At 36.5% G+C, this 16,764-nt stretch overlaps 1 protein-coding gene and 1 pseudogene across 1 annotated transcript; both read left to right on the top strand.

The window, feature by feature from the left end:
• The first annotated feature begins 2,876 nt into the window (after positions 1-2,876).
• On the top strand, positions 2,877-8,408 carry LOC107582129 (cylicin-2-like). The gene is made up of 7 exons (XM_016267860.1): positions 2,877-2,898; positions 3,571-3,795; positions 4,444-4,467; positions 5,829-5,872; positions 5,973-6,089; positions 6,230-6,495; positions 6,714-8,408. The coding sequence occupies exons 1-7, from the start codon at positions 2,877-2,879 to the stop codon at positions 8,092-8,094; spliced, it is 2,079 nt and encodes a 692-aa protein (XP_016123346.1). The 3' UTR covers positions 8,095-8,408.
• A 3,687-nt stretch (positions 8,409-12,095) lies between these two features.
• On the top strand, positions 12,096-15,866 carry LOC107582128 (toll-like receptor 13; annotated as a pseudogene).
• The last annotated feature ends 898 nt before the right edge of the window (positions 15,867-16,764 follow it).

The raw sequence follows: 16,764 nt of genomic DNA, 5'->3' as shown, positions 1-16,764 counted from the left end.
GTTGGGATCCTTTCCCATTTGTTTGAGCACATGCTCCTCATTTTCATGTCACCTGTGTTCGGCAGTCACAAAAAAAAGTGTGCTTTGAAGGGCGGAAGATAAAGTATGCTGTCATTGGTGGAGAACAACAGTCTGTGGGCGGGACATTGCTAAACTCAAGCGCTGATTGGTGGAAAACTTTAGAGACCGAAGACCTGTCAACAAAACTGCACACTTGAGTTTGCAACTTTGCACAAGTCAACGAGAGCGTGGCGGAAATTAAAGGGGTATTAAAGGCGGAAGGTGCTTCAGAGTTACCAGGTATGCTTCTCTTTAATACTTTTAGACAATTTTCGTATTTAACCAAACTCAGATCGCCTGTACATGAAACTTGGGGCTTGCTTTTTTTCTATATTTCCGGCGTGCACGCATGCATGTGTGTATATGTAAAGTGCGACTTCGACATTTGCCTGCGGATTTTATTTTGAACACTCCCATTTTGTCAACTGCATCTGCTTAATAAGATGTACACAGACGTCCAACATCCGTGTAACATACAAACACACAGAGAACATGCGATGCGTATATGATGCATGGAAGTAATAACTGTGCTGATATTCGCATAACGTTAAGATGTGTCCTTGTATGGGCATTTTATATTGGAGGAGGTGATGGGAGAGATCAAACTGACAGAGGACCTAAAGAAGCTTTTCCTTTACATTTCAAAACGGTCTGGCCTCACCTGGTTTAATAGTTTATTAACACACATTTGCCATGGTAATCGTAGTTTCCCCTAAAATACCATATTACAGTTGTTGTTGCTTCTGTAAAATAATCAATCATTTTATTATCGTATATAATATGATCATTTTCGCTAAAAAAAAAAACTTTATAATTGTATTAGCCTACATTAATATGGAAGCATTCCAACCTCATAAAAAGCTTTCAAAAATTTGCAACTGGAGCTGCTATATTGTCAATATTTTCGGGAGCGTAGTAAAGCTAAGCTCTTGTCTGTGTCAGTTTAAAATGGCATAATTAAATAAAATAACTTAAAATAATTAATTTTTTATACTATATTTATAATTTTTTGTGTAGTTTTTTTTAAATATTTAAAATATTACATCATTAATACATCAGTATTTTCAGTAATTCTGAAAATACTCAGAATTTCTCAGATCAGTAATTATCTCGGATAATACCAGTTCAGTTAGGTGCACTTTGTGCTTCTTTCTGTGTTATTTTTAGCTGTTATCCATTTTCTACATCCTCAACAACTCTCATGGCTCATGGCTACATTCAAAAAAACTCTCATGGGAGCCACATTATTAGCAGACCCAAATTACTGCGAAAGGAAAAAGATCCTTATTAAAGAGTGAAGTGTGTCACAAATTGGCACGTCGGTGATTAGGCCTTCTCATGGAAGATTCACCATTTCGGCTTAACGGGATCCCATTCTTGCTCAGTTTATGCCAGATCTATTTAATACTCAGATCTACTTAGTATTCGAAAGATTTAGCACAAATGGAAGAATGTTTGAATAAGGTGCTTCAATTCATTGAAATGGCTGTTCTTCTTTGACCCACTTGGAAAAGTAGCTCACGTCTGTCTTGGTTTTCTAGTAGTGAGCAGTAGGTCCATTGCTTTGTTTTTTTCACTGTTGTCAGTATGTGTAAAACTCCACCATTCTCCTCTTGCATTAATGCCTTTAGTGCTGTTTCACTTGACATCCTTAGTTACACAGTTCTTTGCCAAAATATTTTCCAGCCAGGGAACCGTTGGTGTAACCTATGGGACAACACAAGGATAATACTAATGAAGTGAAAACTCTTTCACTGCAGCTTTTCACTCTCTCCTTTACTCCCATGTTTTTTTCACTAGTAGAGATTTAGGCCTGTAGTGGAGATACCGTCCTTATTGAACTCACTCACCACCCTCTCTATTATATAAACTTTGTCCTTTCCATTATGATATGTCTTATGTGTACAGCATATGTGATGTATGCCAACACCGTAGTTCTGTACATGTTCAGGGTCTTTTACATATCCTTTATATCTCTACATGTTAACATTTTGAACTCATGCAATGAAACTCAACCCCCAATAGAGATTGGTACTAAATTTTGTTGTATTTTTCTATTGATTCGTCACTGAAATGGAACTGATGACTTTCTGAAGTGCTCACGTTTTTCAGTTGCTGGACGGTGCCACTAGGGGTGGCAATGTCTGAAAACAGCAACAGTGCCAATGGCAACAGCTGGACTCTTCTTACCCCAGAGGTAAAGGTGTGTGTCCGTATCAGAGGCCAGGATGAAAGTCTCTGCTTTGAAAATGATCATGTTATTGCATACATATTTTGATACAAGCGTCAATGACGTTACGTTCAGGCAATTCATTAAGTGTCAATTTATTTAAAAAAAAATGCAATTCATACATGCAGTGACTTGAATACACATCTTCTGTTTATATAGGTGCAGTATTTACATAATATCATTTATGGAAGCAAAGTATTTATGTAGTATAATCAATAACTCATGATATTTAAAATAATAATAGTAATATATACACTCATACGAGGGAAATATGTGACCCTGGACCACAGAACCAGTCTTAAGTCATTTGGGTATATTTTTAGCAGGCTTGACAGCTTGATTTCTGTTTATTATTCTTTATTTATATATAAATACAGCGTGGCTGCTCTGATTACATTTCAGATGCATCATTCTCTGTTTTTCGCTCTTTTTCTTAAGATGAACATTTGCTTGTACCTGCATCCTGAAAAAAAACTACAGTGTGTATTCTGTTTTTATTTCCCTTTTTTTTTTAAATGATTTAAGGTGGTGTGTCAGTGTTTGTCTTTATTAAATTTGTGCTCTTTTATGTAATTTGAAGAAAGGAATGAGGCTACAGCAAAATCATAGTAAGACTTTGGCCGTGGTACTTTAAGTAGCTTGTGTAGCACATCAGCATACACTACAATTCAAAAGTCAAAAAATAAAATATTAATGTATTTTTTTCATGACTGGTGACAGCTTGACAGCTTGATTTCTGTTTATTATTCTTTATTTATATATAAATACAGCGTGTCTGCTCTGATTACATTTCAGATGCATCATTCTCTGTTTTTCGCTCTTTTTCTTAAGATGAACATTTGCTTGTACCTGCATCCTGAAAAAAACTACAGTGTGTATTCTGTTTTTATTTCCCTTTTTTTTTTAAGTGATGTAAGGTGGTGTGTCAGTGTTTGTCTTTATTAAATTTGTGCTCTTTTATGTAATTTGAAGAAAGGAATGAGGCTACAGCAAAATTATAGTAAGACTTTGGCCGTGGTACTTTAAGTAGCTTGTGTAGCACATCAGCATACACTATCTTGCAAATAATGCTAGATATTATACACACACATATGAAGCATCCGTAATAGCCCTTTAAACTTTTTTTTAAAATAGTCATTTGGCTGTTGCACTAACCAGCTACAAAAAGATTGCTTTTTTTATGTGAAATGCAATTGTTTGGATTGTGTATTTGTGTACAGATCATGGTTTTTTAACCTACTGAATATCCCCCAATAATCATGTGCCCTTTTTCTGTGTAGAGTCTAAAGAAGTGTTGGAAACAAACGGAAAGGAGGGGGATGGTTTACGAAATAGAAAAATCTCCCACCTGGGCTCTTTGGACAAGACAGAAGCAGAAGATGATGAAGAGGGGGAGGAGGAAGATTTTCAACCACCTCCGAGAGAACAGGAAACAGTCTTTTCTTTGAACAAGTGCATCCTTGCAGCTGTCATTCTTCTAGGGCTAGGAACCATTTTCTTCTCTGGTAAGCATGAGGCCCCTGTTTTCACACTCTTTTAAATCAAATACAGATCGCTGTATTATCTAGATTAATTAGAAATCAGGTACTTATTTCAAATAATGAAATAATAAATGTATCATTTTAATAATACTTCCTATATACTTATTTAATTACCATATTCAGCACCAAAAAGTGGGTATTTTTAAGTTAAAGTTGGATATCATTCATGAAAATGCTTTGACTTTTTGGGATTTTTCTTTCGGGGGGATTTCTCTTATTTAATATAAAATCTATCATTACAGATAATATACTGTCAGCATAACAGTTTGAGCGAATTTGTAAGACTTTCCATGTTTAAAATCTAATCCCGTTTTTTTCCGTTTGATTTCATAAATGGGATCAAGACGATGCTCTTAGGCTGCCGTTATTAGGTTGTCAGTCACTAGAGATGCCTGCATGAACTACATACTCAGAAATGTGTGATGGAGATTATCACACATTTATGAGGATGGTTATAATCAAGTTTTCCAAAGACTCCTGGACAAACTGGTATTGAATATGGCGTGTCATAAAAATGGGGCATGTGACCAGAAGTACCTATGCAGTGGCCCATATCAGAGATTGAATTTGAATATTTTCCTGTGTCTGAGACTGAGGTGTATTGTTCCACAGGTATGCTCATGGACCCAGATGGTGGTAGGGAGAGAGAGAGTGTTTGTGTGTCTGTTTGAATGGAGCAATGAGATGCTTTTGCTCAAAGTAATATGCCGGTGAATGGATGCTGCAGTTGAAAACATGCATGCGCGTTTGCATATGTGCTGGATATGAACCACTGGTTCTCAACCTTTTGACTCCTATGCCTCTCATTGTCCACAACAATATTTGAATGGCCTTTCCATTTGTTCATGATTTGCTGGATAAGAATTAAGGATAATGATTTTTTTTTATTATTATTCAAAATTTCTAGCTGATAAAATATTTTAGAACTTGGCAATTCTAGAAAAATGTATATTCATAATATGTATTAAAATGCCCATGGCAGGTATTATTCATTCACATGACTTTCAATGTCTAGAAATCACTTCTTTTTTTATGTCCAAGAATGTGGAAACAATGGTTCCTTAAGTTGAGATTTAAAAAAAAAAAAATTTTCATATGGTTAGTAACATTTTTAAAAGCTTATTTAATGCTTTGTAATAAATGTATTATTTATTAGTACGTTTTTATTTAATTTTTAATAATTTAAATAATACTTATTAAATACAGTTTTTCTTTTCTGTAATTAAAAATGAAATTCACCCAAAAATGAAATTCTGTCATTTACTCGCCCTCAAGTTGTTCCAAACCTGTATGAATTTGTATGAAGATATTTTGAAGAATGTGGGTAACCAAACAGTTTCTGGTCCACATTGACTTCCATAGTTGGAAGAAACAACATGGAAAAAACACTGTGGAAGTCAATGGGGACCAGAAACTGTTTGGTTACTTAAATTCATCTAAATATATTATATTGTGTTCAACAGAAGAAAGAAATTCATGAAGGTTTGGAACAACTTGGGGGTGAGTAAATGATGACAGAATGTTCATTTTTGGGGGAAGTTGAGAGTTGCCGTTATCAGGGCACTGGCTAAATTGTGTTTTCAGTTAAGCCTCATGATGTACAATAACTCATGACAGTTGCATTTGAAATTGTTTGTGCATCGTGCTTCATTTCCTGTGATGTCAAGTAGATGCATAACCACTCTGAATAACGGTGGAAGATTGAAAGACCATATCAGATTAGTGACATGAATTATGCATAAATTTAGAAAATGAATCGAAAACATTTTAGATTAATCTACAGATTTAATTCTGAACATTGCATGTTACATTTAAGCCACTGCTGGAAACGCATGCTTTCTGTGTGATCCTTCAGGAGTGTTATGGCTCCATGTTAGCTTTCTCACCTTCATCACATCGGCCACTGTTGCTTTTTAATGATCGATATGTGATTGTGATTGTGATTATGGTCATGTTATGTTGCTTGATTTGCTTGATCTTCTGCGTTTTCCTCTCAGAAGCAGACATGGATGTTAGAGAGTTGAAGGATCCAACAAATCAGGTCAGTTCATTTGCTCTTAATTTTTTTGTGTGACTTTACAGACCTAAACTTTATATTTTAGTTCATATTATATCATCTGTTGATTATTTGTGTGTGATAGGAGTGGCTGAATCCTGAGGTCTCCAAAGACATGCCTGTTGGTCTTCAGCCTCCAGACATTTTAAGCAAACAGGCAAAGGAAGATCAGCAAATATTGGTACTACAGGCACAGCTTCAGGTATAGACATGTGCAGACCTTTGTTAAATGAAGTCCAAATGAAGTGTCAGAGAGAGAGAGTGCAACAAAATTACAAGTAAATAGGCTGGTTCTGCTAGCTGTAGTTCAGTGTTAATTTTTTGCCCTGTTTGTAAACTCAGCAACATCAAGGTGAACTGAAAGAAGCACAGTTTCGGACAGAGGAGGGAGAGAAAGAGCGTGTGAGGAGAGAAGAGCTGGAGAAGGAGTACAAGAGGATAAAAGGAGAACTAGATAGAGTACCTGCTCTTCAGAAGGAGCTGGAGCAGGAGAATGAGAGAATGAAAGAAGAAAGTGCGAGAGCAAAGAAAGAGCTGGAGGCCGTGCCATTACTACAGAGAGAACTGGAGCATCTGAAAGCTAAAGTTTCACAGCTCACACAGAGCACAGACACACTGACAGCAATGATTCATCATTGAAACGCATGTATTTTTAAAAAAAATAAAAAATTCTAAAAAATTCACAGATTAATGTCCAGTAGCATATGTATCTCTTTAACTGATTTGTTTTAAAATACAAACCTCATGAAATGGAGAAAAAAAATTCCCTTCTTTTTTTCCTGTGCATTAAAAAATGTATTTAAAAAAATTGCATCTTATTTTTTTAAGGAAGAGCAGAATCTCTGCATCCAAATGCAACCTCTCGGATGCCCTCTGCTGGAGACAAAAGTGATGTACCACCGAATGAAAGACAAGACATGAAGCCCAGGAAGACTCGGGGCAAAAAGAGTGAGGAGAAGGAACAAAGCAAGGGAGACAAAGAATGGAAAAAAAAGAAAAGTGAAAAAAAGGAAGATGACAAGGAAAGGAGGGAGAGAGTGACTGAGGGAGAGCATACTAAGGAACCGAAAGAGTGGAAAAAAGATAAAAGCCACCAAGAGGCAGGTAAAGCAGGAAAGAGAAAAGAGTGGAAAAAGGACAAAAAACGAGATGATGGTAAAATGGGGAAAGAAAGTAAAGTCAAGAAAGATTTTAATGAGTGGGATGCAAAAAAAGAATTGAAGGAAGATAAAAAGCGGAAGAAAGACAAACATGTAGGACAGGATGAGAAGAGGGGAGACAAAAAGGACTGGAAGGATACTGGGAACAAGAAAGTGAAAGAGGAAAAAGAAAGGAAGCAGAGAGGGGAGCGGAAAGAGAACAAAGACTGGAAAAGTGATAAACAAAGTGGTGGGAATGACCATAAAGAACGGAAAGAGAAAAGGAAGGATGAATGGAAAGGTGAAAAGGAATGGAGAAAGGAAAAGAGGGACGGAAAACACAACGATAAAAAATGGAAAGGAGACAAAGAATTTCCAAAAGAGTTTGATGAAAAAGAAATGGAGGAAAAGCATTGGAGAGGGAAACTAAGAGAGTCAAAAGATAGAGAATGGACAAGAGATGGAATAAACGAGGAGAAAAAAAAGGTGTACTACCATATTAATGAGGGGAAAAATAGTCCCAATGAAAAAGAGAAACAACAAAAGGGGAGACATGGGCACAGACCACCAGACCAGACCTCCTCCCATCACCATTATGACCATGAGAACTACTGGACCAAACAAAGAGAGCGCATTCAGCACTATAACGAGCAGCGGGAGACATGCAGCGGTGTGGCAGACTGCGCTCGAGGCGAGGGACTCTCTCCCGTCGGCCTGCGGGACTTCGAGACCCTTCTCCAGTTCTACCTGAACAAGCTCCAGGATCAGGACCAGACCTCCAGCAAAGAAGAGCTCCGTAAGCTGGTGAAGGAGTTCTTCACGGATGGAGTGTTCGCTCATGATCAGATGCCGTTCAGGGAGTTCGTGGAAGATGTGGAAGACATTTTGGAGGACATGGCTGAAGGAGAAGAGAGCGACAGCGAGGGAGAGGAGAACGAGGAAGACGACGGCGATGAGATGGAAGAATTTGAAAGGGAGGCAATGGAGAAGTTTGCAATTCCAGAAGAAATGAAGAAGGTTGAGAGGAAGGGAGAGCAGAAAAAAGACAGCGGAAGAGTGAAAGGTTGAAGGTTCCTCATGGTGATTTAGAGGTGATTCCAAAATCTGGAAACAGTCTGCATTTTTAAAGAGCTTATTCAATTTGAACAATATGGCTTTGCTTTTTCTTTTTATAGATAAAGTATTACTGTAAAAGCTAAGTGATGGTTTCCTTATAATAGCTGTTTTTGCTCATTTTTCATTCATATTTAAAAATGTTATACACCATCAAATAAAAACTCATTGAGAGTCGCCTGTTCAGTCATTTAAAGAACTGGGGTTGGATTCATGAAATGTTCTTAAGAATAAAATTCGTAACTTTTATTTTCTTCTTATTTTCTTTTCTAAGAAATGTAAAGAATATTGTGGCAAGAATTTTTTAAAATTATCTTTATTATTATTTATTTATTTTTTGTCTTAAGAATTTTCTTTAAGAAAGCTGACAAAGAATTTACATTTTATTCTAAATGACCTCCTAGACCTTAGACTACACAGATGATTAATAAATTAATTGGACCGTTTTGATATTAAAATATAAGTGTTACAACATTATAATACTAGCTAAACGTAATGCATATTAGTACTACTATATTTTACTACTTATTATAGTCTAGCGTACTTGTCGGTTTCTTGGATGTTTTTTCCAGATGGAAATGCCGTGGGTTATCAATGAAGAAAGGGACAGAAAACCCTCTTAGAGATGACACTTTTTTGCTAATAGACAAAAAAAGTTAATAGATGAATACATTTACTGTTAAGATTTACCAAGTATTAAATGAATTGTTGTAATATAAGACAAATTTAACCTCAGTAGGTTAGAATACAATCGGCAAGTCAAATCATTTGGTCATTATTATTTTGTTTATAAATGTTATTCCTAAAAAGGAAATAAATGTGTCCTTAAGATATTTCGTTATTATTATTATTATTATTTTAAATAATTTAACTTAAACTTCTTATTTATCCTCAGAAAGTTCTAAATTTTATTTTCTTAAGATATTCATGAATCTGGCTCCAGGGGTACATGCTGACAGAACAGAAGCTGATCTATTGTTATGACACACGTCAGATTATGCTTAAGACCTGGCACATCTCGCACAAATGGAATATTTGTGTGGGAATATTCATCAGAAGAATGTAGTTAATTGTAGAGTGTGAGAGTTACAGACTATTACAGTCATTTGTAATGATATTCTTATTTTGTCTTTCTTTTAAAGTAGTCATGTAACTATGTGCATTTTAATATCATGCTTAGCTTATATACTGTACAGATATTGAATAGAATGTTGGGAGTTTTATTAATGTGGTAACACTTTACAATAAGGTTCATTAGTTAACATTAGTTAACTACTTTAGTTAACATGAACTAAGCATGAACAATACTTCTACAGCATTTATTAATCTTAGTTAATGTTAATTTCAACATTTACTACTGCATTATTAAAATCAAAAGTTGTGCTTGTTAACATTAATTAATCCGCTGTGAATTAACATGAACTAACTATGAACAACTGTATTTTCATTAACTAACATTAACAAAGATTAATAAATACTGTAATAAATGTATTGTTCATTGTTTGTTCATGTTAGTTAATACATTAACTAATGGAACCTTATTGTAAAGTGTTGCCATTAATGTTTATCATTTTTGTTATGCTCTGCTTTTTTTAAATTATTTAAATTATTTTGTTTGTCTTTAAGGTTAGGAATCCTGACCCAATGTTTTTGGTTTGTTTGAGAATTTCACTTGTATTTATAACATTTTATGGAGGATATAATTAGTAAATAACATGCTTGTATTGTAACCGGACCCTTGTAATCATAAAAAAATAAGTGACAAACAAAAAATAAGCAAATCTTTAAAGAAAAGTGCAGGCCATCTTATTTGTGTGTAATGCGGTAAGGTGAGTGAAGGTTTGTGTGTAATTTAATTTAATTTTTATCTGAAATCAGTTTTTTGCACTGTGTCAAATAATACACAGTCAGGCAAAACTGCTTGCACCTTTACAATCTAGCTTTCACAGATTCTGTGCAGGGTTGAACCGTCAAATGCAAAAGCTCAAGTATTGTACACTTATATATTTCACTTAAACGCAGCATGTAGAAGTTTTTCACAGACCCCTAAATTGTAACAAAAAGTGCAACACTGATAATGTAATAAAGTTTTTTTTTAATTATTGTTAATCGCTGGCGTTCAGATGGTTGTTGTAGTGGGTAATATTCATGCTGTGAAACTTTCCACAGAATAAACGGATGCATACGGTTATGCATGATGTGTTGCTTTACTTGTTTAATCTAAGATTTGTGCATTTTTAGGAAATCTGTGACTGCAATGCAGTTCACAGCTGGTAAAACTACCTTATCTCTTCATCAAAACATCACTTGTAGTTCCTGAGTTGAAAGAAACGGTCAAATAAATTAAAAAAAGTTTTCTCGGTTCCTCCTGTTCTGCACTATATTTGATCTTGGCCTGAATGTCTCAAATGAACTGTGAAATGTTTGTTCTTCTTGTTGCTTTTTTGTGCTCATACAGCAGTTTACATGTCAGACCTTTATTAAACAGGATTAAAGTCATTTAATGTAATAAAGCAACTCATAAAGAGCACATAGAAAAATTAGGCTATCCTTGTTTTTAATAGTACATATTTTATGAATAGTAATTTTGAAGAAATTCATGCAGAAATCTGTCCCAGATATTCTCATTGAATATATGGAGTGAGATTTATCATCTGTAGTGTAACGATTCATCGATACGATATCTGACGATACGATGCATCGATGCCACACGTAAAATATCGATATCTGTAGTATAAATAGGCACCCTTATTTTGGCACTGTCCACATTTTCACATAATGTCCGTCTATGCATTACCGCCAACGCGTGCATTCTCGTTCAAACTCAAGTATCAGGACTCGATATAAGTTATATCGAATTCTGAAGGACTGCCGGAAGGCACAAGGTGAGCATAGAAGACGCTCGGGATTGTTTGCGGGACAGTCGAGCGCTGTGTGAGAAGTTTTGTGTGCGAATATCCTAGTAAACACAGTTGGTTTGGCATATGTCTTAACATAAACCGTTGAGAAATAAAAGGCATAGCAGTAGCCTATATTGAATCCGTGCTTGGTTCTTAAAGTGAAAGCAAACTAATTATAAATCTAATGCTGTCAAAGAAAAAAAGTGCTCACTGCTCCTGACTAAATAACCTTTGTAACATCAAAAATGATTAATCTATATTTAATGTATATAGTGACGAATATGCAGTTATTTTACATTTGATTATTACATTTCTGTAGCGTACCTGAACATTTATTTTAGACTCAGCTGAAAAACCTGAAAAGCACCGTTTATTGAACTTGTGTCTTTGTTGTACTGTATTTATTTTCTGCTATTGCTTGTAATTTGTTTATCTAAAAGATTTTTAGCACTGAGCCCATATTAGCAGCCAGAATTGTTTTTCCAATTGTTCGTTTTCTTTATTATTTAAAAAAAAAAAAATGTGTAGGCCTATTTTTTGTTGTGAATGTCCCAACTGAGGTACAGGATGTGAACATTTCAGATAAATGTTAATGTTATATATTTTGGTTGCATTTGCGAGTTAATAAAAATGTAGATGGTTGTTTAAAATAGATATATAATATAATATCGATATATCAATCGATATATCCTGAATCGAATCGTAATCGTATCGTAGAATGTTTTGAGGTATCGGCAAATATCGTATCGCTGGGTATCAGAATTGGTATCGTATCGTGACGAACCATCCGATTTACACCCCTAGCATTTTACCTATTCTCCTTCAGTCAGTTTGATGTAACAGTAAAAAATGTCCTATTTAAGAATCATTAAGACAAACTGGTGGTTCAGTGAGAAAACAATCACACAGCAAAGAGGCAGGACTTGAGATAGTGCTGTGCTGTTTCACAGTTAAACAGGAAGTGAGAGTCTGAACAAGTGCAGTGTGAGGTTAAATGCGAATTAAAAACTTGCAGAGTGAAGGCATAGGAGTAGATTTGTCTAGAGTACCTCTACAATGGGTCTGTATGACCCCAATTGCTTGTGCTTCTGGTGGAGGTTTGCACTGGGTTTAAGTATCAGCAATGGCATTTTTACTTATATAAGTAAACGCTGCACAACCATCGAGGAGCATCTCCTCAGAGACATGCCCAAGACTCCACACTGCTACCATTATCCAGGAAGGGGTCCATACGCAGACTGCAATATTACAGCCCTGCGCACTGATCTGTCAGTGGTAGGCCTTTAAGTTTGATCCCTTTGTATCTTCGGTGATATTTCAAGCATTCCTGCTGATGCCTTTTCACACTTACCTTCTTTGGAGGTCCTTCAAATAGATGGGGAAAGACTGGAGAGTGTTCAATATGGTGTATTTTCAGGGCTCCCCAATCTGAAGTATTTGTCGGTGCTTTTTAGTGATGCAATTTGTTGGTCCGTCACCATGGAGTGTCTCGCATTTGCTGGTTTGACTAATTTGGAGGAGTTGACACTGAGAGATCTGAAGTTAGTCAATGTATCCAGCACTATATTTGATCCGTTGGTTAGCGTAATCAGACTAGAGATTACCAGAACTTGTGCACAGGACCTTAGTGATATTTTCTGTTATCTTCCCAATGCAATGTCCCATCTGAAGAACCTGAGTGTGATAGACAGTGGGATTTCAACAATTGAGACCAAAGGATGTCCAGGGGGATCGAAGACTTGTCCTGTGACTGTCCTCTCTGGGATTCAAAACCTTTATCTAATAGGAAACAGTATCAAAATCATTCAAGCAAGCTCTCTAGTTGTGTTTCAGAACCTCTCCAGCCTTTCTTTGGAGTTCAAAGGAGAGTCACTTGATAGTATTTGGGAGTCTGGGGTTGGAAAAGTCAAGGAGTTGAGTTTGACAGGAACTGTAATAAGAAAATATTCAACAAACTTCAAAGATTTGTGACATCTCGTCACCAACCTTAATCTTCAGGCCCTCAGCCTAATTTTTACATCAACAGACAGACTTACAGACTACAGAGGACCTAAAGGAGTGTGGGACAACTTTGACAAAGTTATTCACCAGCAGATCAGAAGTAGGCCAGCTGGACTTTAGTTTCTGGACAGGTAACACAGGTTTTCAAGGACTGCAAATGGCCTATGAAGTTGACAGATGCTCCATTCTGTGTTGCTGTGAATGGGACTATCTGGTTCTTAACCTTGCTGGACATCACCGGAAACTCAATTTCAGAAGTTGGCAGAGACCAGTTTGCTTGTATGCCTCGTCTCGAGCAGCTCTTCCTCAGTTCTAATACCATCAAAACCATACAGCTGTACGCATTTCGTGGTTTGCATCGCCTCAAAATTCTCAAACTCAACTCAAACAAGATCTCACAGCTTACTGCGAAGGATTTCAGATCCCTTAAGGCTTTGGAGGTCCTGCTTATTGATAATAACATCATTGAGACTATTGAGGACGGAACATTTCGGGACCAGCGGGAGCTTCGTGAACTGTCACTGGGTAGACTGGGGTATTTTTATGTGTTGCACCTAAATAGGATTTTTTATGGATTTCCACCGAAAATACAGCGACTAAGTATTGATGCACATTATGGAACTACTTTTTACCTGGGACGTACATCACAGCCTGAGGGAATGTTTGTTCTGGAGCTAAATGGAGACAGACTGGATTTTGCAGACTGTAATAATAATGTTTTTACAGCAGTTCAAGAGCTGAAAATGATTTGCACCCTTTTCATATGCAAGAATGACTTCATGGCACCTTATTTCCCAAACCTGGAGTCTTTTGAAATCTCAGGAGGAGCTGAAAGAGCACCTCTCAGTAACACTAAAATCAGTACTCTGCACCATCTCAAGCATCCAAAGCTCATCAACCTGAGCTTTTCGAACTATACAGATGCCGGAAGCATCTTTTGGAACCTAACAAAACTCCAGACTCTAGTGCTGGTAAACTGCCATCTGAGCTTCCTGACCGAGAGTATGTTTAAAGACCTGACGTTTCTGCAGCTGTGACAGTCCTCTTGTCCTGACTGATGGTGTGTTTGAAGTTTTGCCAGCACTAACAGCGTTTGTTCTTGACAGAGTGGATTTGTAAAAACGTCTGGATTCTTGACTGGGCAGAGAGCACGGAAAGAGTCAAGGTTATCTACTTGCAGAAGCAGAAATGTGTCTGGCACTATCAGGTACTCAACTTCTTGGCGACCATGGAGAAGCTGTGTCAGACTGACGCGCAGTACGTTTGCTATGTAGCTACAGGCGGCAGCGTTTGTCTTCAGCTGTCGGCAGCTGTAGGATACCGCTTTGCTCGCTGGCCTTCCGTGGTCCTCTTCTTCCGCCTGAGAGGATGGCTGGAGAGGAGGTTTGGTAGGCATTGGCACAGGAGGAGGAGACGAGTCGAGGGGGCTGATGGGGAGATAGAGGAGATGCAGTATGATGCTTTTCTGTCTTTCTGTAGCCAAGATGAGGCCTGGGTCCTGGGGGAGATGAATCCTCGACAGGAGGAACAAGGGAACCCGAGACTTAGGCTATGTCTGCACAACAGAGACTTTGAGGTGAGGTTTATAAAAGTCAAGTTCTGTTTGATCTTCTGAATTTAAATACAAAAAACAGCATCAGTAGTTGAGTTATTGATGTAACAGCTTTTTATAAGTAGTATCGGTTATGTTATCCATCAAGATGTAGTCTCACTGCAAAATAATTTCTTGTGAAACATCTTTTAGGTTGGTAAAGATATCATGGACAACATCACCGAGAGTATCTACAGCAGTCAGTACACTGTTTGTTTGATCAGCCGCAGGTATCTGCGTAGTGACTGGTGCAGTCTGGAGATGCGAGTGGCCACATACCGGCAGCTGGAAGATCGGGAACACTGTCTCATCCTCATCTTCCTCGAACACATCTCTCCTTTTGAGCTTTCTGCTTTCCATTGGTAATTACACTCTAAAAAATGCTGGGTTGTTTCAACCAAACTTTGGGTCAAATATGGAATAACCCAACTTTTTAAAAGATTTAATGTAAAAATGTAACCCAACAGCTGGGTTATTTCCATATTTGACCCAAAGTTGGGTTGAAACAACCCAGCATTTTTTAGAGTGTAGGGGAAGATGGACGATGCCCCCCTTAAGAACAATGTGCATTTACTGTGAAATTGCAGCACATTTATAGATGCGTTTAGGAAGTATCATAAAAATACTTTACATTTGAAATTATATTCAAATTAAAAAAGTTATTTTAATTGAATTAATACTTCACATTGTTGCTGTTTTTACTGTATTTTTGATCAAATAAATGCAGCTTTGCTGGCATATGAGACTTCAAAAACATTAAAAAAAAAATCTTAGCAACCTCAAACTTTTGAACAATGTTGTATTATATGTGTAAACTTATCCTAGCTGTCATCTGATTTTTTTATGATGTATATATAATCCTCTGATATGGTTGATGTTGTTAATTTACTAAATCAAATATTGTATTAATTTTCTCATTTTATAAATTGTGTAAATACTTTTATCATTCCTTTCCATAGTTTGGCCAGACTGGTGAGATTGTGTATATATATCTGGACTGGCCAGAGGATGAAGGTGACAGAATGCGTTTCTGGGATCGTCTAAGGAGGAACATTGCAGAGGAAGTCACGGTGAGTAGGTTATTGGCACAAGTCTGAATGATGCTGTGGTTAGAAATATACAAAATGACTTGAATATCACAAACATCTGAACTGATACTTCAAGAAAGAATCATGTTACAGGTGTTAAACTACAGTTGAAATAATATCTGAATTGTTTTACAGGAAGCTTCTTGAAGCTTCGCTAAACTGGTGTGTTTCTGCTTGAACAGAAGGACAGTTGTCAAGGAACAATGATAAAAACAAATGTTATTACTCCATTTCTTTAAAAAAAATGCTTGTTACATTCTGAAATATGATTATTATCATTGTTCATTTATCAGGATGGAGTAACTTGTTGACTCCATATGTTCATGCTTTTTAAAATTTGTCTCTGTATGATTTTAATCCTAATCATTAAACTTAATAATTAAATTCATAAAATGAATAAATTATACTTATCACAATCTTTTTCAACATTTGCACATAAATTTACATTGTGCTACACAGAGTGCAGTACTTTTACTCAAGTATGGTTTTTAGGTACTCTTTACACCTCTGGTTAAACATGTGAATTCACAAACACTCAAGTGTAAAGGAACACAGCCCACTGTTGGTGCTAAAAGTAACTTCAAAATAGAAAACAGTTCCCATTCCCATTATGAATGTTTGTTTATACTTCCATTTTTACACTACCTCTCAAAATGTGTTTAAATTCTTGAAATTAGTTTTGGATACAAGCTTACAATACTGTTGATTTGCTGTTTTACTGCAATGCCTCAGCAAGAAAACTTCTCAGTAATAGTAATAATGATGATGATGATGATGATGTATGAACCACCATGCTGGTGTATGTACAAGCTACAATTGATGCCCTGCAAGAATTTTGGTTTTGGATGTAAATCTGGCAATACCTGCATTCAATTAGTAGAGGGCGCTCTTACACAGAGAGGCTTGTGTTCTCTCTCTCTCTCTCATACATAGTTTAAATATACAATAACCATGATTAAAACAACATCAACAGCTGTTTTTGATTAACTGGGTCACTGCAAGTACTGCGTTTTGCCCTTACTCACCCAAACTTGTCAACAAGGCT

Source organism: Sinocyclocheilus grahami, unplaced genomic scaffold (genome assembly GCF_001515645.1).
Source record: "Sinocyclocheilus grahami isolate Dianchi unplaced genomic scaffold, SAMN03320097.WGS_v1.1 scaffold40.1, whole genome shotgun sequence".
NCBI classification, from domain to species: Eukaryota; Metazoa; Chordata; class Actinopteri; order Cypriniformes; family Cyprinidae; genus Sinocyclocheilus; species Sinocyclocheilus grahami.
The sequence above is the reverse complement of the archived record's forward strand: the minus strand, read 5'-3'. Positions and strand labels throughout refer to the sequence as shown.

Coding starts and splice junctions, on each gene's coding strand:
- LOC107582129 (XM_016267860.1), top strand. CDS start 2,877: ATGAGGCTACAGCAAAATCATA. Junction 6,090..6,229: donor TACTACAGGCACAGCTTCAG/GTATAGACATGT, acceptor TTGTAAACTCAG/CAACATCAAGGTGAACTGAA. Junction 6,496..6,713: donor TCACAGCTCACACAGAGCAC/AGACACACTGAC, acceptor CTTATTTTTTTA/AGGAAGAGCAGAATCTCTGC.